The sequence below is a fragment of the Lagopus muta genome, chromosome 17, assembly GCF_023343835.1.
Source record: "Lagopus muta isolate bLagMut1 chromosome 17, bLagMut1 primary, whole genome shotgun sequence".
Lineage (NCBI taxonomy): Eukaryota > Metazoa > Chordata > Aves > Galliformes > Phasianidae > Lagopus > Lagopus muta.
In genome coordinates, this window is record NC_064449.1 from 11,123,545 (window position 1) to 11,144,718 (window position 21,174).

The window sequence follows — 21,174 nt, forward strand, 5'->3', positions numbered from 1 at the left end:
CCGTGCGCTGTAAATTCTGGGGAGCTTTGTTTGGAAGCCCCCAGTCATTCCCTGTGCATTCTGAGGGAAATTCAGGTGATCTGTAATTCTTTGTTGCCAGCTGTGTACCAAGTGCAGGGTTTTACATTTGCCCTGTTGCTCATGAACCACACAGAGATTCAGAGGGGCCATTCTGCTTTATTTGTGATGTGGGCATGTAAACGGCTGGCAAGACCAGACCACATCCCTCCCACTCCCCTGTGCTGCAAAGGGCGAGCCTTGCTGGAACAGCCATTTCTCTGACATGGGCAGGACAGGACACCACGCTGCAGGCAGGGAGGGCAGCTGACAGCAGCATCAGCTGAAATCTTCGGCTTTGTTCCCATCCCAAAAAGCATACAAACAACTCTCCCTTGGATTTCCATGAAATGAAGCTCAATATTCACAAGGTACTGAAAAGCAGAAACAAACAAAAAAAGATAATAGAAGGGACCTGCTATTCCCCATGGCATCCAAAGCGACCTCAGCCCAACCCTTATGACCCCACATCATTACCCACAACATGCCATAGGGGCACGGGAAGCCCAGCCAGCAGCACAGCCCTTCAGCCCCAGACCCTCCCTCACACCCAGCCAGGCCCTCCTGTCACAGTAACTCTGCTCCGTCACTTGAGCTTGCGTGCAGCCTATGTAATCACAGCAATTAGATACAACCGCTCTTAGCTGCATAGCTTAATTGCAACTAATGCACATCACTTCAATTAATTTTAATTATATGGAAAACGTGAAGAGTCTGTTATTCCATTGTCAAAATCGTTTGGGACAAACAAGATTAAAGTGCTAAATTTCATAAAGGGCCCAGTTATTAATTTTAACTTGCTAATGAACAAACGTGTCTCTGGGTTCTTGGAAGACGCGTTCCTACTCGGCGAGGAAGTGCTGTGGGTTTGTGGCAGAGAGATGCTCCTAACACTGCATGCAAAATGCACATCGCCCACTCTGCACTCCCAAACAACACTTCTGCAGAAGTGGTTTCATATTAATTAAAACTAACGGCCACTGCTGCTGAAATATCTGACAAAATACATGTAGGCACGACATTTACTTGGAGTAATTGTAGCTTATAATTAAGGCAATGATTTTTTTAAGACGTCGAAGTCTACCCCCTACCAGATCCTTTCTATTTAATCTTTGGAAGAAAATGTTTAATGTTCCCTGGGCAAGTTTGCAAAGTCTTATTTATGATAGGTACTATTTTTATCTGCTCTTATAAATACCACTCCCTTAGAAATAAAATGTTTCTGGAGTTTGCTAAATTAAAAGGGAAAGAAAACGCTGAGAAACTTTGAGTCCTGTTTTCAAGCATAAAAGAGTTTATCTTATCTAGAGCAACTGGTACAGGATAACCAGCGTTATCTTATCACCACATATTGATGTCAGGGCTTAAAAGGACTTGAGGCTGTTACGCTACACGGAGCAGAACTCCTACACTGATAAACACGGAAAAAGCCGCAGTGCTCTAATCTGAACTACACCTCCTTTCTGCCCCAGACACACGTGAGAAGAGCCAGAAGCCCTTTCCTTTCACAGCACGCTGCTCCCAGCGCCGGGCCCAGGGCCTGTGGCCGCCTCCATCGGGAACAGCACTGCTGCATGAGGGCATGGAACGGCGGTGTGATGCTGGGGCTGGTGGGGCTCGGGGGAGGTCAGGCCGTGCAGGAGATCCCTGCTGCATTTCTAACCCACACAGCCTTTCTGTGGGAGTGGTGCAATGAGGCAAAGGGCGGAAATGGGGAATAAATGAGGATGTACAGTAGAGGTAAGCAGCGTGAAGGTTCATAGAGAGGACCAAAGTACGAGGCTGAGGCAGTCACGCCACAGTTGTTCAGCATGCAGCGCGTAGGACAGCCACATAATCTATGCACGAACTCAGATCTTGACACATCTCGCCTGCTTGCTCAATTCCAATTAAATTTGGGTGTATTAATCTCTCTATTTTTAATAAAAATTCACTCGTTCACTTTCCCTCACCTTCCATTTCTGCCAGCTGCAGATAAAACACCCAGCCAGCCCTCTGCTCGTTTGATCCTAAGGTGAAGCGATCAAACAAGCTTGCACCCTCACTGACAGATCACACAGAATGAGAAAGTGGGCTGCAAGGCAGATTAGTGAAATAGCTTCTATTACAGCTTGAAGCAGGGCCATATGCATTCTTGGCAAGTTTCTTTTACAATAAGCCCAACTTTCCTCCTTCGGATTTGCTGTGGTGCTGCAGTCCCTTTCCCTGGCACTCAGGATCACCCCTTGGTGCTGCATCCTCTACACGTTGCCTTGAGCTCACAGAGTGATTTTCAGCCGCATGGCAGCAGGGACACTGCAGCTGCAGTCCTGGGGACTGAGACCCTGCTCACTTTCCATGTTTGTTTTTTTTTTTTTTTAAACAAAAAACAGGAGGAAATTTTACCAATTAAATGTGCGGGGAAGCAGCAAGTTTGGATCAGACGCACACAGCAGCCGCCACAGCATGACTGCGCCGCACAGAGAGGCTGCGAGCTCTTTAGTAAGACAGAATTATCATAGCACAAGATTAGCTCAGATATCATAACGCACAGCTCCACTTCCAACAGCTCCCCACCAGGAAATCTCCGCCCATCCCTGCAGCTGAGATGCATATCTGCCTTGCAGCGTTAATTGTGCTGGCCTGCCACTCTGGAGTGCTTTCTGTAGGCGGCCCAACTGAACAAACCTGGGCAGCGCAGGCATTCCCGAGCTGGGGTGGGTACTCTGAAAGTGAATAAATGCAAGTCATGCAGTTCTGCTGAACCTGTGGTTTAAAGCTTCTAATTGCTAACTTTCATCTTTTACCGGCATAAATAATAAATGTGGCATGTTCCCCATTTTCCATCAGCACCACATTATTAAAGCAATAAAACAATTTCAAAGGTGTGGTTATCATGAGCTAATGGCACCTCCAGGGGATTGGTAACACCCCAGGAGACTTCTTCGTCTTCAAAAAGCCAGCACCCCCTGTCAGGCTCTATTAGCTCGGCTCTGGGAAGGTGTGTGTACAGAGCTCCCTGCTTGTGCTCAGCCACTCTGTGTGCAGGACAGGGGAGGATTCCATCAGCAGAGGGGCGGCCAGCAGGGACAGGGAGGTGATTGTCCCCCTCTACTCTGCTCTTGTGAAGCCCCATCTGGAGTACTGCATCCAGGTCTGGAGCCCTCAGTTCAAGGAAGACAGCTGTTGGAGAGGGTCCAGAGGAAAGCCACAAAGATGGTCACAGGCCTGCAGCACCTCCCACACAAAGACATACAACAAGCTGGGCTTGTTCAGCCTGGAGAAAAGAAGGCTGCGGGGGTGACCTCATTGCAGCCTTTTAGTACCTAAAGGGAGCCTACAAGCAGGAGGGGAGTCAACTCTTTGAAAGGGGTTGATAACTGCAGGACAAGGGGAAATGGTTTTAAGTTGAGGGAAAGAAGATTTAGATTGAATGTCAGAGAGAATTTCTTTACAGAGAGAGTGGTGTGGTACTGGCACAGGCTGCCCAGAGAGGTTGTGGATGCCCTGTCCCTGGAGGTGTTCAAGGCCAGGTTGGATGGGGCCCTGAGCAGCCTGGTCTAGTATTGAATGAGGAGGTTGGTGGCCCTGTGTGTGGCAGGGGGTTTGGAGATTCATGATCCTTGAGGTCCTCTCCAGTCCTGGCCATTCTGCGATTCTGTGAGGTGCCACCACAGGCACAGCCCTCAGCACCTCTCCAGGCCCAAGCTGGTGGGGAAGCGGGAGGTGCCCCAAGGGAGCTTGCCTGGCAGCATCACCCCATGGGGCTTTGCAGAGCTGTCTGGGAAGCTAAGCCTGCTCCCTGCTCACCACTGCTCCACAGATATCCTTCCCCTCTTGCTTCCCAACAGCTCCTAATCTTGGTGTGACATCACTGGGAATTACAGTTATAGTATCTACTGGAGTGGTAAGACTAAGCTGTTTAGCACATCAAAACAACAGTATTAGCAAACAGACCTTCATTTAAGGTAATTATGCACCAAGGAGACTGCCTTATCTTTCATCTCCTGTTTATTTTGCAAACAACCACCCAGATTCTTTAAGTAATACCTTCCCTGCTCTCAGTTATCAAATCAGGATGGAGGTGGAAGGCAGCTGAGCGCACTCAGCTCTACCAGCAGAAGGTGGGCAGGTGGGGGCTGATGAGGGGAGAGCTTCCCACCCCCACCTTCAGCCAGCCAGCAGCTGGGCTGCTATGGAGCACTCATCCTGTGGCACTTTGTGCAGCCTGGAGAGGAGATGGGGTTAGGAGAATGTGTGCTGTACTGCCTTGGTCCATAGAGGCTTCTGGAGAGTTCAGCAGAGCACAGGTGATTGTTAGTTGCTGTTGCAAATGATCACACTGAATGTTAAATTTCTGCAGTGCCTTTCTGTTGCTATCACTCCCAGTAAAGATAAAGGGGATAAGGGGGGGGAGGATGTGGAGAACAGCTGTGTGCTAAAGCACATTGACATTGAAGGTCAGTATCAGGTTAACAAGGCCTTCAATATTTCTGTCCATTTCTATGTGAAGGGCACATGTGAAGCCAGCTGCAGTCCCTGGAAGGCACTGATGTGACCATGGAGCAGTGCTGTGTAACCACACCACCCAAAAAGCACAGTGGGAGCTGAGCTGCTTGATTCCATGCTCTGCTCAAAAACAACCAGGGACAGAGAGATCCTGGGAACATTTAAGTGTCTCTTTTCACCACAGCATGAGTGGGAAAATGTGACTCACATCACAGAGATGGTGAAGCAACAGAATTCCTGAGAGGAGCACTGCAAACTGGATAGACTTTGTTGTGATGGCTGTGAGGAGCTTGCTGGTGGATCGCCTCATTGTAAAGGTAACAGCTGCCTGCCTGCTGTGGGTCAGGGAAGCACAGCCAGCCTGGACCCTGCAGGGCTGAGTTCTGGGGATGCAGGCTGTGCTTCCACCATGAGTTCAGCGTGTGGGTAAAATAGAACTGTTTAAATTCATTCGTTGTTTCACCTCTTCCTGTTGTAAGAGATGACATTCACAATTAGAAATCTGCTATTCCTTCGGTGGGTGTATTTATAGTATTATGTGTATGAATTAAAGGACAAGAAATATTTTCCAAAGGTTACAACCAAAAATGGAAGACTGGTGTTGTATGGACAGAAAATAGGGTGGAAATTATATATCCAAACAGTTCCCAAACAGGGTTCAGGAGTGGTCTGTAAGTTAGCATGAGCTCATATGTGGTAAAATAAAACAAATAGAAAGAGGAAAGTCTCATAATGTTCAGAAGTTAATCCAACTATGACTGATAAGCAGAGCGACTGGGGGAGTTATTTGGGGTTTTATAGCTTTTTCATGTGTGTCTGAAGGAAACATTGATTGAAATCCTCATGGATATCAGCACAGTCACTCAGATGAAGAAAAGCATGAACTGTAAACAAAGGGCTGCAAGAAATGAATGTGCAGCGCTACAGAGGGACGTCCAGGAACGTATTATTCATTGGTAGACTAATAGAAAGAGTGAACTGGGATACCAGAGGACTTTGCTGACTGTGCTAAATGGGGAGAATCCAGATGAACCCAGAGGAACAGTACCAAAAAAGGACCTAGATAAACTAGAAAGAACAAAATACTGAGATTTAATGTGGAAAAAACCTGTAAGTAAACCTGTCTGGGGAAAACTAATCCAAAACACAGATGTTCCACTGGAGAGAGAAATCTTGAAAGCAGTTGTGTTACAGCAGACCAGGAATGACAGGGGAACTGATGGTGAATCCCCGGCACAGCAGAGCATGCTGCCTGCTCTGTGCTGCTCAATGCCCCCACAAGATGCTGATTGGGGCAGCGTGAGCTGCACAGAGATAACACACGGTGCAGGCAGCTGTGAGAGGTGCAGCCCAATTATGACCACTGTGGAGGAAAGACCTTATAGAGCGCTCAGTAAGGTGTGAGGTCAGAGATGAGCCCATAAAGACTGAAACAGAAGCACTGTGTGCTCAATAGCATGGCACGCTTAAAACCAAATACCCAGAAATCTAACAGCAGGCTGCCTGGGTTGCAGAGGTCAGGTGTGCCAAGAGGCTGTCCATCATTTCTTGTCAAATTTCCTCTTAAATATCTACTTCTGACTGACAGACTGAGCTCCACACAAAGGCAACAGCTGAAAAGGATCTGGCAGTGACTTTCTCAAGAATGCTTTGGCTTTTTCTTAAGACATTAGATGGAAGGTAATTAATGAAGTGTCCAGGTACAAACTCTCAGAAATGTTAATCAGGACATGGAAAGGTAACTCTATTCTCTGCTGGGTGGCAAGGCTGCTGCAGACAGTCCAAGACAGCAGCTCAGATGGTGGTAAGGCTGGTGCTTTCCCAGCAGAGCTGTACATGGAACCACAGCCGTGCGTGGCTTGGACAACTCAGGCACAGGCACAACTCAAAGCCTGCTGATGGGGTTTGATGCCCTGCATGGCCTCCCTTGGGTGCTGGTGCGTCCCAGCAGTGGGTTAGGCTGGCAGCAGCACGAGCTCCCAACCACAGCAATGCGTGGTGTGGCAAACCCACTGCCAGCTCTCTTTTATTCCCAGAGATGGATCAAATCCAGTTTGGGAAGAGAGGCGGCTGGTGGCCGCGAAGCCATTGGGAAGCATTTCTTTCCACGTTTTGTCTAGGAGACTCTTGCAGGGTGATGCGGGGAGGGATGCAGAGGGCGTGCAAGGACGCGGTGATGCTGAGCTGTGCCCGCGGGTACCCACCCCCCACAGGCTGCCCCAGGGCCGCGTTCCGACGCTGCTGCAGACCCACATTGCCACCTAGTGCCAGAGGAGCAGGCCGGCCGCGGGCACCCAGCGCTCCCGCACCGCTCCCCGGGTGGCTCTTCCTTTCGCTGCAGAACCTTCAGGCGAAGGGGGGGTGGGTAAATCTTGTGCTGTTCTGCTGAAGACACAGAGCTGGCACGCTCAGCTGAAAGGATTCGCTACTGGATCCTGAGAACTATACCAAGCAACTGACGCAGTGCTGCTATTAAACTTGCACGGTGAAGTGGCCATGGCTTTCTGGCCCAGTACAGCTGAAGTTTGCCGTGCAGAGCAAGGTCATCAGCCCTTGCACACAGCAGGAAGGAAGGGGCAAAGCCTGAAGGTAAACATCTTCTGCACACATCTTGAACTTCCGTCAAGAGAGCTCATGGAGAAAGAGGTGCTCCAGCCAGTGCAGTCAGCTCCTCAGCCCGTGATGCTCTGAAGCTCGGGTTCATCAGGCGGCAGGAAGCAAACATGGGCTGCTTTGGTAGCTGGAAGTCAGCATGGGTCCAGAGGACTGGATGAACGTTTCACCTTCAGCCTGTTGAATGGCTGCTGCAACATCCACCAGGTGAAGCTGTGGCCCTGAAAACAGAGCATCCCTTTACTGAGGCAATGAAAACTTTAGCATGGAGTGGTTACTAGAGGATCTTTCTCCTCCAATACCAGTATGGCTTTGAAATCCAATTGTTCGAGGCTCACTGTGCCACAATAGAAATCATAACTGCATCCTTCTCTCAGAAAGAGGCAAGTCCTGTTTGAGAAGTGTTAGCTTTTCATGACGTTCAGTCTCAGCTTCTGCACAAGGTGTTAAATACTGTCTCTCTGGTGTAGATCGAGGACCAGCTTCCTCCTCAGTGTAATTCTGCCGAAGCCCATGCGTTTACACTGGGGATGAATTTTGTCCATAAGGTTTGTGATTCTTAGGCAGAGGCTTATTGACAAGCACAGTTCTGAAGACATTTACATGCAGTAAGGCTCATAAGCCAGCAAACATCTGTTCTCTCGTTAGCAGCCTCCACAGCATTTGCCCTGTAGGCAATAATCTACAGGACAAGTTTCCCAGCACCTAAACTACTGTAGGATAATTCTTTAACTAAATGGAAAGCAAAGCCCAAGGCCCTGGGAATTCGCTTTTGTACAATAATCTTTTGTGTGCGTACAGCGGAAACCAGAGGATTACGGAGTCAAATCATGAGAATTCAGGTCAAGTGAGATTTGAGGGGGAAGGAGAATCTGACAGCAGCACCAGGGGGAAGGTAAGGATCCCAGGGGAGGTAACGTGACGCTTGCAGATAAGCCTGCTCTCGCCTGTTCTGCTGTCACGGTTTAATTTTACACATCAGTATTAAAATTTCTCGGCTTTGCTGAACATCCGCTCTCTTTACCGTACAAAGTTCTTCTCTATTGTGGTGCTGTGTTTTTTTTTCCCCCAGTTAGCAGTTGCATTATTTTGGACTACCTTGGTGCCTCGGTTATTTTCTTTCACCATCTCTCTATTTTCTAGCTCTTCTACTGTTTTTCTATGATCTGAAAGTGTGTTTAAAACTCCTTCCTCCATTCCTCTCCTTGTTATTTTTTTTCATTACTACACAGCTTGGATCAAGGGCTTTGGAGATCCTCTAGTTATACAAAGCAATTCATTTACCTCCCCTGGACATTTACTTTCTGGAAGGAAGGAAATGTCATTAAAGAAAAGTGTGATGAAAAATGTGACGCTTCTTTTTCTGGCAAGGGAGTGATCTGAACATCCAGACTGACACCCAGAAACTGTATTCAAAGGGCTGCCAGCTCTCCCTGCTGTGCAGACAGACCCAGCTGAATCCAATCAACTGCTTACCATGAACTCCGCTGGTGTAGGATGTTAAGCTGATGGGAGGACGTGCTGTTGGGTAGCGGCTGCTGAGAAAACAGGGGAATAGAAAGTGCTAAAGTAGAGCGGTAAACAGAAGAGGGAAGCAGGACCTAGGAAAATCAGTCTTCTGCAAAACTGAGCAGAAGTGAAAATAAGGATTTCCTTTATCTTCTAAGAAGCTAGGCAATATGGAAGAGAGGTTATGTTTTGTGTGTGGCATAAGATCCTGTCTCAGTCGCCATGTATGTATACTAAATGAGGCAGGAGTGAGCCATGGCACAAAGCAGCTTCCTCTGCAGTGGTGAGGGGAGCAGGGGTCCGGAGGCACTTGAAGGATGAAAGGTCTGTAGGCTGGGACATGCTGATATATCTATCTGTAGGCTTTATTTTTCTTTCCTGGTCACAACATTTTACTTTTTCGCATCAGTTTGAATCTGCATGCATAGGAAAGCTTCATTATATGAAAGCTGTACGTGGTGCTACGTTATGGATTTTGCTAGCTGGTGTGCCATGCATTTACTCACTGTTGTGTTATTTGAGATCAGCTATGCCCTGTCTCAGTTCTATATGCAGACTGTCACATAAGAAGCAGAAGCAGCAAGCACTTTGCTTCCCAGCTCTCTGTTCTCTGTAAGAGAACAGAACACAGTCTTGGTCTGTCACATGCAAAAGCAAAAAATAGTGCTTGCTTTAGTAGACTTGCATTCTACAAAAATGTGTATTATTGCCCTGAAAAATGATGTAATCTTGATTGTTGCAAAATCATATGTCAGAAAAATCTGGAACTTACTTTATTGTCCAAGGACTCTTAATTTGTTCTTCCTCTGTGTATTTTGTGGAAGCCCCAGGCTGTCTGCCCACATGCTGTTTTTCCTTGTACCTTTGAGAGGTTGTGTTCTCACTCTGATTCCTTTGTGTTGCGTTTCCAGTTGGTTAGCTCATCTCTTCCAGGTGAGCGTGATGGGCCAGGGAAGGAGGCAGGAGGGATCGTGTAGGGCGCAGCCTACAGTTTGAATGTCGTATTTTCAAAAGTACAGCGCTCAACACAGATGTTACGGATTGCATTCGCTCGGTCTGCAGGGAACTACATCCTGTATTGGATGAAATGGTTCGACTGCTATTGAAATGCTAATGTCTGTCCATTTCCTCCAGCAAAGTGAGTCTCATTATTTCTCCTTGTAGCCTACATTTACCCTTCCTCCAGTCTCCATCACCCTGACCCCAGAGTTTCTGCTTTTCAAATATGCGCTTAAAATTTGTCTGCTATGTGATCGTTTTATGAGGTGATACCACAAGGTTTAAGTATGCGTTCCAGCTGTGCTAGTGACCCTGCCTATAAACCAAGGAGGTTGGCTTAGTACACTCTTGCCCTCTCGCTTAATGTGACTTAAGACAAGAAGACACAGATCCAAAGTGCAAAAGTGAAAGAGTGAAAACTCAGACTAGACGCTAGGAAAAGGAAACTCTAAGTGAAACTGACTTTTTATCTCTTTGTGTCTTCACGTTGACACTACATTAGGAAGGCTGACATGAAATATCCCCAGAGGCCCAAATCCAATTTTCAATCAAATGTAAAAGACTGGCTTGTAAAGGCCGAGAATGAATTGGTTCTGCCAGAAGAAAAATTAGCACAGAAACAAGCTTATTTCCAGAGAATCCACTAAAATAACTCTGTGACACCTTAATAGGGATTGTCCTTGTCTGGTTGCTTTTTTTATTTCTTTTTTTTTCCAACTTAGTGGAGGTTCAGGGCCAAACCATATGAGGAACACATACGCACGTTGCATAAGTAATTTGTTGTCGAGATTAGTTTAGTTAGCATTGATATGGGCTGCTCTTTTTATTCTTTGAGTCTATTTTAACACTAATCTCCAAACAAATACTTACAAAAGCTATACAGATGTCTGTCCCACTTATTTCCATTTTCATCTGTAAGAAGCTGCAGAGATTTTGTTCTGCTTAGCTGTCGTGCTGCTTCTTAGCACCAAGTTCTCGTATTGCTGCAGTTCTAGGCTGTTTGCTCTTGCAGGAGAAGATTTAGGTCAGTCTCTCTTCAGTCCTCTGTGATTTGTGGACCCCTAAATTTTCCAGCAGTAATGCGGACTCCTTAAGGAATTTCACATATGTAGCATGCTGTCTGGCACAAATGAATTTGCTTTTCCTTCTCTGCTTCATGCAGACTCTAGTTTTCCATGGGTTTCCCAGGCTCTGCAGGACGTGAGCTGGAAACCAATGATTTAGGTGAGCTCTTGAGCTATTAATCCTCCATGTACACACCGGTGTACTAGATGAGAATGCCATAAGTGAGTAACATCAAGGCAAATATTTGGGAGTTATTGTGACTTCCAGTGCTTTACAGTTTCAAACCTGAATGCAGGATGTGTATGGGGTCAGTGTTCACATAGACAAGAAATACGTGGTGAAGGTGAACCAAAACCCACACTGTCCTCCTGCCTGACTGGCTTTGGCTGAGGAACTGTGGGCATTCCAGCATCCTCATAAATTGTAACCAGTTGCCTTCAGAGCTTTTGCTATCAGGTAATACATGCTCTTTGGTTTTTCTAAGCCTAGATCAAATCACCTAAGGATCTACAATAAGACTCCTTTGGATTGAGCTCAGGCTTAGAAGAAAATGTGGGATAAAACCCACACATAAATCAACCTTCTCCCTGCACTGTTTCATGTACCAAATTCTTCTGTCCAATGAAAACTGGTATGCTTCTAGACACCATCAACACCTCTCTAAGGGCTGAGAGGTTGCTATTAGTAAGAAATGCCATACTCAGTGCAGGAGGTCAAGCTCCTTATCCTTTCTAGCCCCAGTATTTGTACAGCAGCAGAGTACTGCATCATCTCCCAACCATAACTTTGCTGTTGGTCAGCTTTATTTGCTGCAATAGAGAATGCTGAATCAAAGGAAGGATGTAAATAGGAAGTGACTTGGTCTAAGCAGAGCTCTGGTTAGGAAAAGGAATTGGATGAGACATGGAATGGTTAAAACAGAAGTGAGAATAATGCAGCATTGGTGATGCAAAGTGAACAGAATGTAGCTAAGAGTTCTAGCTGCATGGATAGGGAGAAAAAATCCTGTATCTGATCTGTCACACAGGAAGAGACTATAAACGTGGACACTTTTTGAACAGGAGGGCCCAGAGCAAGGTCCAAGCTGAAGCTGATATCTGACTTGCATTTATTCTCTCTCTCCTTTACTTGGCATCTGTTGTAAACCCACTGTTGCCCAGACTGGGACTGATCTCAAGGTCATTGTTTTGATTCTGCTCTTATCCCTCCTGCCAAGAATTTTATAGAGCTTGGTGTTCTTTATAATGAAAAGGTACTGCCCATCAGCTGATACTTCCAGATTTTCAATTTTCTTTTTGGCCTCCTAAGGCTTTAATATGAAACTTTCCATCTCGCTGTCCATCAGATCCACTGCTCCTGAATTATGGCCAATTTCCTCTTAATGTCCACAGCAGGGATTTTTAATAAATCAAAATAGCAAAAAACAATGCTGGCCTATTCCCATCCTCCAGTGCTGATGGATTTAACTCCCTGCCAATAATAAGCCAGACAGGACATTATGGAGCCTTTTGTTCTTGTACAGCTGGTAGAAGATAGACTCTTCCCTTTCTCTGGAGGCATCTCATTCTAAACCAGGCCAGCTTGTAAGCATGTGTCTCCAAAGGTAATGCAAAATAAAAATAAGGCTTCTCTAGCATATGGTATTGAGAAGAAGTCAGAAAAAGATTGGATGTTCCGTTAATCCCATTTTCTGTTCTGAAAATGATGTAATTTAGAAAATGCTACCACTTAGCAGAACAATGACTAGACTTTCAGCCGTGTACTGCAGTTCAGATCTAATTCTCATCTAGTTTTCTTTGTTTTGATGCCCATTTAAAGAACATTGCACTGTATAATGCATAAAATAAAAATAAATTTCAGTTAACATGTAGTCTGCATGTTGCCTAACTGCTGCTCTGTCCCACTCTGATTTAAAGATCCACTTCAACATCTAGGGCGAAAGAATGGTCTGCATCCCATCATTTCAATTTCCTTTGGTTACTCTTCCTATCTCTGAATGTCTTTTCATCCATATCCAGCATTTATTTGTCCCCTCTGTAACAGAAGCAGTACTTGCTGGGGTTGCTACATGGCAACCGTACAGTCCATGTCAAAGATGCTCAACTGAGAGGAGAGCTTCAAGGCAGAGCTCCTGGATGGGTGAGCTGCTCTGAGGGATCAGAAGTATACTTTGTATACCAGAAGCATACTTTGGCACATCAGAAACGTACTTGGTATACCAAAGTGTACTTCTGATCCCTCAAATGAGTTGAAATCTTTCAGCTGCTCCTTTCCAGGAGGAAGGCACAGGAAAACTTTGCCTTTGGAGCCTGTTGCTACCTTTCTCTGCATGGTCAACAAATTATCTGCAGCTCTCAAGGTTCTGGTTCATGAATTTATTGTGCTTTCGTAGTAATTCAAAGCTTTGCCTGGTCTAGATAAGTAATAATACAAGGGATGCCCTGAAAGTAGTCTCTCCTAGTTGATTATTTTGGCCCACATCATCAGAGGCAGATGGTGGTGATATGACAAGGGTTGAACTTTCCCACCAATGTCCTGTTACGTTTTGTTGCTGTGCAAGAGATGGCAGCAGAGGGGCATCTGACAAAATGTCTGCTGTAGTTCCCATGGAAATAAATGGGAGGCAGTACTTTTGGAGCAACCTAAGTATTTTTCAGCTGATATACGGAGTTTTCTGACAGCAACTGCAGTGGTGCACTACTGGTACAATGCAGCTAAAAATTTAGATGACTTCTGGAATTCTGAGCATCCCTTCTGCAATTCAGAGCAGTACGAAAGCCCTGCTTCTGAGACTGTCCAACACTGGCTTAGTGTAACACATGGAGATTTTTTTCTATTCTGACAGTGTCCATAACTATGAGCTCTGGATCAATGACGTTGATAGTGCTGGCTTCCATTGCTTTTCTTGAAGTAGAAGTAAGCTTACACTTCGAAATGATAGGGCAAAATAAATAATATATTAAGGATTTTGTCTTTCAGATTTGGAGTCTTCAAGAATGCTTTTTCTTCAGTAATTATCCCATAGAGAACTTCACTGCCAAGTAGAAGGTAACCAGGCACTATTTGAGTAATATTTCTAAAGCAGTGGGTGAAGGATTCACAGTATCTGGACTGTGTGATTGTTTTATCTGCTGTGTAGATAAAAGCAAAAAAATGTGAGCAGTGAAATGTGGAAAATGCGCGTATATTTTATGACATTATTTCTCAGTTTTCTTTTGCTCCTTAGTCTGGGAGTGGTGTTTAGATTTTCTTGTATAGTAAGTGTTTTTGCTCAAAGCAAAGTTTCTGTTCTCAGAGCCAGCAAAACTCCTCTGCTTTAACGGACTTACAGACATCCTACATGGGCTGGTATTCCCTGCAGACCTGTAGAAAACCCAGTGATGCTCCTGGCCAGCTCTTCTTTGATTTTCTGTGTCGTTACCATGTTCAGACTTCTGCCCTTACTCATAACCTAGCTGAAATCGCGTGCAGCTGTGACTACATCTGTAACTTCTCCTCTCCCCAGAGGCCCTTTCTCTCAGAAGATGGGATGAATGTATTTCTGCACTCAGCCACTCTGAAAACCCATTTCCAAGGGATGCGTCCTCTCTGAACTTGGCAGGAATGCGCTTGACATTAATTGTAGGACCAGGCAGCACCGCTTCTGACCGCTCGTGAGGGAACAGCTGAGAAATTTCATTCTCAACACTGGTGCCTTTGGCTCTGGTTGGAATGGCACATTACTCACAAGACGCAGTGACACATACAACGTGGAGAGTTATGTCCTTCCTGTGGATCATTTACACACGCTTACGTTTATACATTTTTACTTTCCAGTGGTGTTAATATGGCACCCCCTGGAGGAAGTATGTTTGAAAACACTTGAAGGAAGAAAATATTAATTAAAATCCCCTTTGAAACCAATGCTTTAAACAGACTGTAAATTTTCCCAGTTATCTATGGAGAGGGGCCTTTGCAGAAACATTCGTGTCATTTTTATCTGTAGGCAGTCTTTCATCCTGAGATGACACATGCAATTTTTTTCCTCCTTAGACTAAACGTGTCAGTCTAAGACTCTTACTGTGTAAGTGCTGGAGAATTAAGCAGTCAAAAAGGAAACCCAGAATGGCATCCATAAATGGCAACTGCCAAAGAGTCAGCTTGAGCCTGCCACAGTCGCTTTCTGTGTTGGACAGAAATGACCACATCCTGCTCATTTTAGAATTAGACTTAGATGTTCAGGAATTAAAAAATGCCAAAGGTGACTGTTTTATTTGTTTTGCCCCTCCAGTCTTTATTTAAAAAAAAAAGCAAAACAAAAATATGTATTTACACGGTTTTAAATGCAAATAGGATTTAAACAAAACAATTGGGTGTTAGTGATTTCTAAAAGCAAAAAAATAAACAAGGTTAATTATTATTATTTCGCTGACTTCAATAAATACCTGATTACGTTTACAAACAACTTCAAAAGGAAGCTGTGAATGCCATATATGAGTGCAGCATCCAGTCAAGCTAAGCTGTGAAGTGTGAACAACAATTGCATTATTTCAGTCTGTTTGCCAGCTGGGCATACAACAGTCTCCTTGGTGCTCCTTCTGCCCCAGTAACAAAGCTCAGTCAGGGTTCCTTCTGGGAGGAACTTCTTCCAGGAAAACGTGGTGCTTCAATTGCTCCTGCGTGCGTGATTTTGGTGTGTGGTTTTACTTTGTTTCCCTGGAAAGTCTTTTGCATTTCCTAGGGAGTCTGCTGTCTGCGCGATCCAGAGCCTGAAAATTAATTCCACGTAGAACGATTTGGATTGTAGAAAGAAGGGAGAGGGAAACTGCTAAAGAAACGTGGAAGAGGTGGGAAAGACAGACTCCAGAAGAAAGTTCCTGTCTATTAAGCCCAGCTCACAGCAATGTCTGGTACAGAATGGGCCTGTTCATGGGTGGCTTCTTTGGAATGCCATGAAAACCACCCTGAGCTGGGAGGGACGTGACAGCGTGTATTGAAAGCAGCTATAGCAGTCTGCTGTTCAACTGCACAGAGCAGCAGATCAGTATATCTCTAATTATTATTTATCTGGCTGGCTAAGCTGTGCAGCATTTAAAACCTAATTTGTTGTATAATTTAATTTTAATTGAGTCTCCCATCCACACAGGACTCGTTAAGCTAGCTGTGTGTTTCACTTGCTGCCTTTTTACTTGGTACAGCAGAGCTGCAGGAGCTGAACCAATCGTTTGCTTGCACTGTGCTATCACCAAGGTGCAGTAATTCCTCGGTGTGACTGCAAAGGGATCTCTTGGCAGGAATATTTAGAAAATGTTTTCTCAATGCCTCAATGTAACAAAACAACTTCCTCCTTCAGCTAATGCTGTGGTTTACACAAAAGATTTGGTTGTTGGGCTTTCAGTCACATCTCCCATGCGCTGGTATTTTTCTCTGTCTCTCAGAGATAACAATGACTAGTAACTGTGAGCAGTAATAAGAATGAAGTGCTATGAAAATGCTTTTGAGTGATAGTAACCTCCACTTACAACTTCTCTTCAAGTGTATAAAAGGCACTAGTCCTCAGTGAGGACTAAGTTAAAAGTAAGAAGGGCATTTTATAGGTAAACACTTTATAAGGAATATAGACAGGCCCATTCTTGAAGGTCAATAATGCAAAGCTTTTAAGTACACGCATCCCTTTTGACTTACATGGGAGCTTTTGATTTCTCTTGAACTGAGGCCCATGTGATAGAGAACGGAGAAGTAATATTGTGCTTTGTGCATTGGATAGAACAGATAATTTTGCTTGTATTCATAGAGCTGAAGGGCTCTCTAACACAGGCTGGAGTTGCTGTGAGGCTCTTGTGGCCAAAAGGATCCACAGGGTTTTTAGGGAAGGCCAAAATGAAGGAAAAATCTGAGCACACAATCCTGTGAATCAAGTAGCAGCATCTCAGCAAAGAAAGGCAAATAAAGTAGCATAAAAATGAGGTGGTATGGGGGGTAACAAAGAGCAAAGCGATGATTCTTAAAGAGTTTGTTTCCATCCCCGCTAGGCAGGTATGTCGGAGCCCTTGCTGATGAACGCTGGGGCTCTCTGAGCACAAACTCTGTCAAAGGGAACAGATTCTGCCTTAATGCAAACACTATTTCTAACACCACTTCTCTAGTACAGCAAGCATGCTTTTATTTAACCATTGCAAGCGAACAACTCTTAGGTATCGAAGAGTTAAACGCAACGTACTGTTAACTACACGCGATCCAGCTCATCCACGTGCCGCTGCCCATACGTTGTCGAGACGCTCCCACCCTACCCGCATCAAAGATGGCGCCCGCCATGTTATTCCACCCGCGGGCCTGCCCGCACCCAAGATGTCCGCCGAGGCGTCTCCGGCACCCTAACCTCGCCATAATCCTTCCGTCATCCGCGGAAGAGGCGACGCTCTAGCAGGTGTGGCTCGGTGGTGGGCGCCGGAAGGTCCGCCTCTGCCGCCGCCGCGTTCTCTATGGCCGCCGCGCGCCGCCTCCAATGGCAGGCCGGGCCCCGCCCCGCCCTGATCAGCTGAGGGTGGCAATGTCTGTTGACAGGAGCCGCCTCGGCCGCGGGACTGGGCGTAAGGGCCGGGCCGAGGGGAGGGGGCGCCGCGCCCGAAGGGGCGGGTGGAAGCGGCGGGGGGGGCCGCGGTGCCCTCTGCCTACCGCTCAGCGTCGAGGGAGCGTGAGCCCGCGGGGGGCGGAGGGCGGAGGGCGGAAAGTTGGGGAGAGAAGTGAGCGGGGGGAAGGAGGCCGCCCGGCCCGATTCACAGCAGGCGGGGAGCGGCCCTACGGGGTGGGGGCGGCGGGGAGCAGAGGGGGTGGGCTGGTGGCGGGGGGCCGGAGGGCGAGGAGAGGAGAGGCGAGGAGAGGCTCTGCCTCTCCAACAAAAGGAAGCGGGCAGGGCCGGGAGCTCCGGGGGGCAGAGGGGCGGCGACGCGCGGGGCTCGGGCCGGCCTGCCGGGGGGAGCGGGAGCCGGCTCCCAACGGGCCCCTCGGCGCCGTGCGATGCGGGGTTCGGGTTCGCTTTGTTTCTTTTCGTCAGATGTGAAGGCAAATGGAGCGCTCGGAAGGAGGCGAGCAGAGCGGGCGGCGGCAGCAGCCTTGGGGGAGGCTGACCCGGCTGGGTGCTGAGGAAGCAGAGCCGCACGTCCTGCTGCTGAAGAGAGAGTGGACCATTGGCAGGAAGAAAGGTGGGACGGGCTGCGCCGTGCGGGACGGCGGCGGGCCCGGGTCCGGCCTCACAGCCTGCGGAGGTGGGCTGCAAGAACCGGGCCTGGGCTTTTCAGCTGCTGGAGGCGCTGCCTGGCGGCCCCTCGTGCCCCCGAGCTGTGTGAAGAGACCTGTGCTCTTTTTCACCAGCTTGTGGTGTGGGAGCGCTTACCCGTGAATGTTACCTTTGGGGTCACCTGAGGCAGCTTGTGCAAAGAAGAAAAAATGACAGTTGATTCAGAGAGTGTCCACAGTAGTCCTGTTTATGTTCCCTTTGCGTTTTTGGAAGTCACTGTAGAGGCTTTCACTGAATAGAATGAAATACTGGTGAGCTGCTTGGTACGTTTTGGCCTCTGTACTTCTGTGGGCTTCTGTGTCGCAAGGCTTTCAGGTAGAGGAATGGTACTCTCTTTTATCAACTACTATTCCCCAGTACTTCCTATTCTGGTGTTACACTGGTGTGAAAAAGGGCTGGGTGCTCTGTGGCAAAGGCCTTCAAAATTTGGATTGAGTGCATCTAGGATTTGTGTGAATTTATACTGTTCCGAAGTGGACAAGTTGTGGTTTGGTTTTCATTTGTAAAGGTTGAAATTAGGGAAAGAAAGGGAACTACAACAGCTTGAAGTGGTTGAAAGAAACCTGTCTTGGTACGTGGGGCTACTGCACAGTATTTATACATCACATAGATGGACTATGTTTCTGCTTATATGCCAGCAGGATTTTTGAACTATTGCAGATGTACATGAGTCAGTTTGTTGTGCATTTATAGACATGCAGAATGTTGAGCTGTCTGTGTAATGTGTATTTTTAAACATGCTGGAAAATCTGCTTTCTTTTTAAGGTTGTGACTTATCTTTCCCTGGCAACAAGCTGGTGTCTGGAGATCACTGTAAAATCATAGTGGATGAAGAGTCTGGTCAAGTGTCATTGGAAGATACAAGGTTAGTTCTCCTTTGAACTTCTGCTACTATCTTTTCTTTAGGCCATGAAGTAAAATCTTGTGCATTGCTCAAGGCATTTATAACAAATCCTTTTCCTTCATTTTTCTTCCTCTCTTTTTGCAGCTGTGGAGTGGTTGTTTTTCTTGTTTGTTTGTTTTTTGCACTTTCCCAGTATTTTTTTTCCTCTTCAAAGGAACCCATGGAAAATACTGATGGTGTAATAGTTCTTTGGGATATTTCTTTGGGCTTCTGAGAGAAAGCAAGATGGCTTGTTGGAGTTTTGTTTAACTAGAATAATTATTCCCATGTGTATCGAGGGTTTGGGAACTAAGGTCCTTAATGTAAAAAGAGATAAGCACATACCTCACTGGAACTACTGTCAAGAAGCTAAGCTAATTTTGTGAAACAACTTTTGGCGTGTAAAGTTCATTATGTACTTCTTCGTATACTGAAGGCCAGTGAACTTGGCATGTTAGCCTTGTTATTTCCTGTAGAGTTTTAAGGTTACTGTGGGAGTACAAATAGCACTGCAGGGTTTGTGGGTGGCTTTCATTGGATTTTATCTTGTTTTCTTTGTGAAATCTGAGATAGGAATTTGAATAGAAGGAGATTTCTTAGGAGGAGATTGTAACCCCCTTCACATTTTCATCTGCTTCATTTTTGACAGGATTTTTTTGTCTGAGCTTGCAGAAAGCTTCTGGTTTGTTGCATTTCAAGAAATCCGTGACATTTTAAAATGTTTCTGTAAACCACATTCTTTTTCTGCTCCACTGTTGCAGTCAATAAAGAAACAATTCTTTTTTTGCCAGCTCCCCTCTTTCTTCATGTCTAGAAAGCTACTACACCCAAAGATGAATACAGTTCAATGTATATTGATGAATATACGTGACGATGAAATTGAATGTGAAAAGTTTTATGTGCCATGCTGAATCTGCTGTTTCTTTTTCAAATGTCCTAGGATGCAGTTAGATCTCTTGTTCTGGTAGCTCAGGTTAGTGTTGTATACTTTCTAGGGCTTTGAATTGAACAGTGGGTGCATCTTGAGGGACGCTGTTGGCAGAACCTGTGAGATATAGTTGACAGCTTTCCTTCAGCAAAATTTCTGTTGCTTTGTTAATTAGTGGCTGTGCCAAATTTTCCTCCAGTAAAACAGAACATCATGGAATTACTGATGTTGGAAGGTACCTCGGGAGGTCACCTGTTTCCAACTCAGTGGAAGAAGGGCCATCGTTCTGTTTGAACTGGGGTGTTTAGGTTTTCTCTAGTCCTTTAAGCACGGAAATCCTGTAGCATCTCATGGCCCTTATTCTGAACCTTAATTATACCTGTAGTGGCTTTTTTTTTTTTTTTTTTTTTCTTGTCTTGTTTGGCTCTACGTAAAGAGCCTGACTCCATAGTCTTGGTATCTTTCTTGTAGGTACTGGCTGATTGCTGTTTGGTCTCGTGGTGCCCAAGCCACCTTTTCTCTGGAAAAATAGGTCCAATTCCTGTACCCCTTTAGCCCATTGGTCTTGTGCTCCAGCCCTCTGGCCACTTCGATGGCTCTCTGCTGGACTTTCTCAAGTTTATCATCACCTTTGTTGTCCTGGTGTTCCAAAACTAGATGAAATATTGTAGATGTGGGCAAGTGATTTCTAAGCAAAGACTAATCACTTCACTTGATCTTCTGACTACACCCTTTTTAATATAGCCAAATATGCTGTAGGCCTTCCTCACTGCCAAGGCACGCTGCTGACTTATGCCTAGGCATAAATCCAAAGTGTATGAGCTTATGTTTAGGCATGAAGTTCACCAAGATCCCTTGCAGATCTGTCCCCAGCCTTTACTGTTGCAGGTGATTGTTCCATCCCAGCTGCAGAGTGCTGGGTTTGACCTTATCATGGTATTCCCATTGGTCTGCCTGGGTCCCTCTCAAGAGCCCAACTCTCACATGTACTAAATATTTAATATAGCCCCTACTTTGGTGTTACCTGCAAGCTTGGTAAAAGTTTAGTTCCCTCTCCCCATCTAGGCTGTAAGTAGAGGTAGTAGGTTGTCTGAAGGATAGGTGTCTGAATCCATCCCCGATGGCTTGTGGCTGTTGGGAAACTTTGTACTCCAAGAAGCTGCGGGATGAAGTGCCAAACTTTAGGGAGAAAAATCCTGAGACTTCTAGGGAATGGTTATAAATGTCATTATCCAATATTAAGCCACACATCGAGACATTTCAAGCAACAGGTCAGGAATGTTTGCTGGTCATGGTAGTTTTAGGGGGCAGCTGTAAATCTGTGTTTGGAAAACCATCACTTGTTTCAAGTGTGTG

The 21,174-nt window shown here is 46.0% G+C and overlaps 1 protein-coding gene and 1 long non-coding RNA gene across 10 annotated transcripts in view; both read left to right on the top strand.

The window, feature by feature from the left end:
• Positions 1-4,147: 4,147 nt before the first annotated feature.
• Positions 4,148-15,518, top strand: LOC125701870 (uncharacterized). Of its 2 annotated transcripts, XR_007380383.1 has the most exons (4): positions 4,148-4,346; positions 4,730-4,862; positions 13,711-13,779; positions 14,237-15,518. It is a non-coding gene; the product is annotated as an uncharacterized LOC125701870 (long non-coding RNA). The 2 variants fall into 2 exon arrangements; XR_007380382.1 differs by lacking the exon at positions 4,148-4,346 and having other exon boundaries at positions 4,548-4,862.
• A 1,600-nt stretch (positions 15,519-17,118) lies between these two features.
• Positions 17,119-21,174, top strand: part of CHFR (checkpoint with forkhead and ring finger domains) — a 54,716-nt gene continuing 50,660 nt past the window's right edge. For 5 of the 8 annotated variants that reach the window (XM_048963846.1, XM_048963850.1, XM_048963852.1 and 2 more), the window contains exons 1-3: positions 17,171-17,300; positions 17,765-17,912; positions 18,773-18,872. In XM_048963846.1, coding sequence (XP_048819803.1) covers positions 17,777-17,912; positions 18,773-18,872 — 236 coding nt within the window. In that variant the 5' untranslated portion in view covers positions 17,171-17,300; positions 17,765-17,776. Of the gene's footprint in view, positions 17,138-17,170; positions 17,301-17,374; positions 17,454-17,764; positions 17,913-18,772; positions 18,873-21,174 lie in introns of those variants that run through there. The other 3 variants (XM_048963848.1, XM_048963847.1, XM_048963849.1) reach the window with 3 other exon arrangements.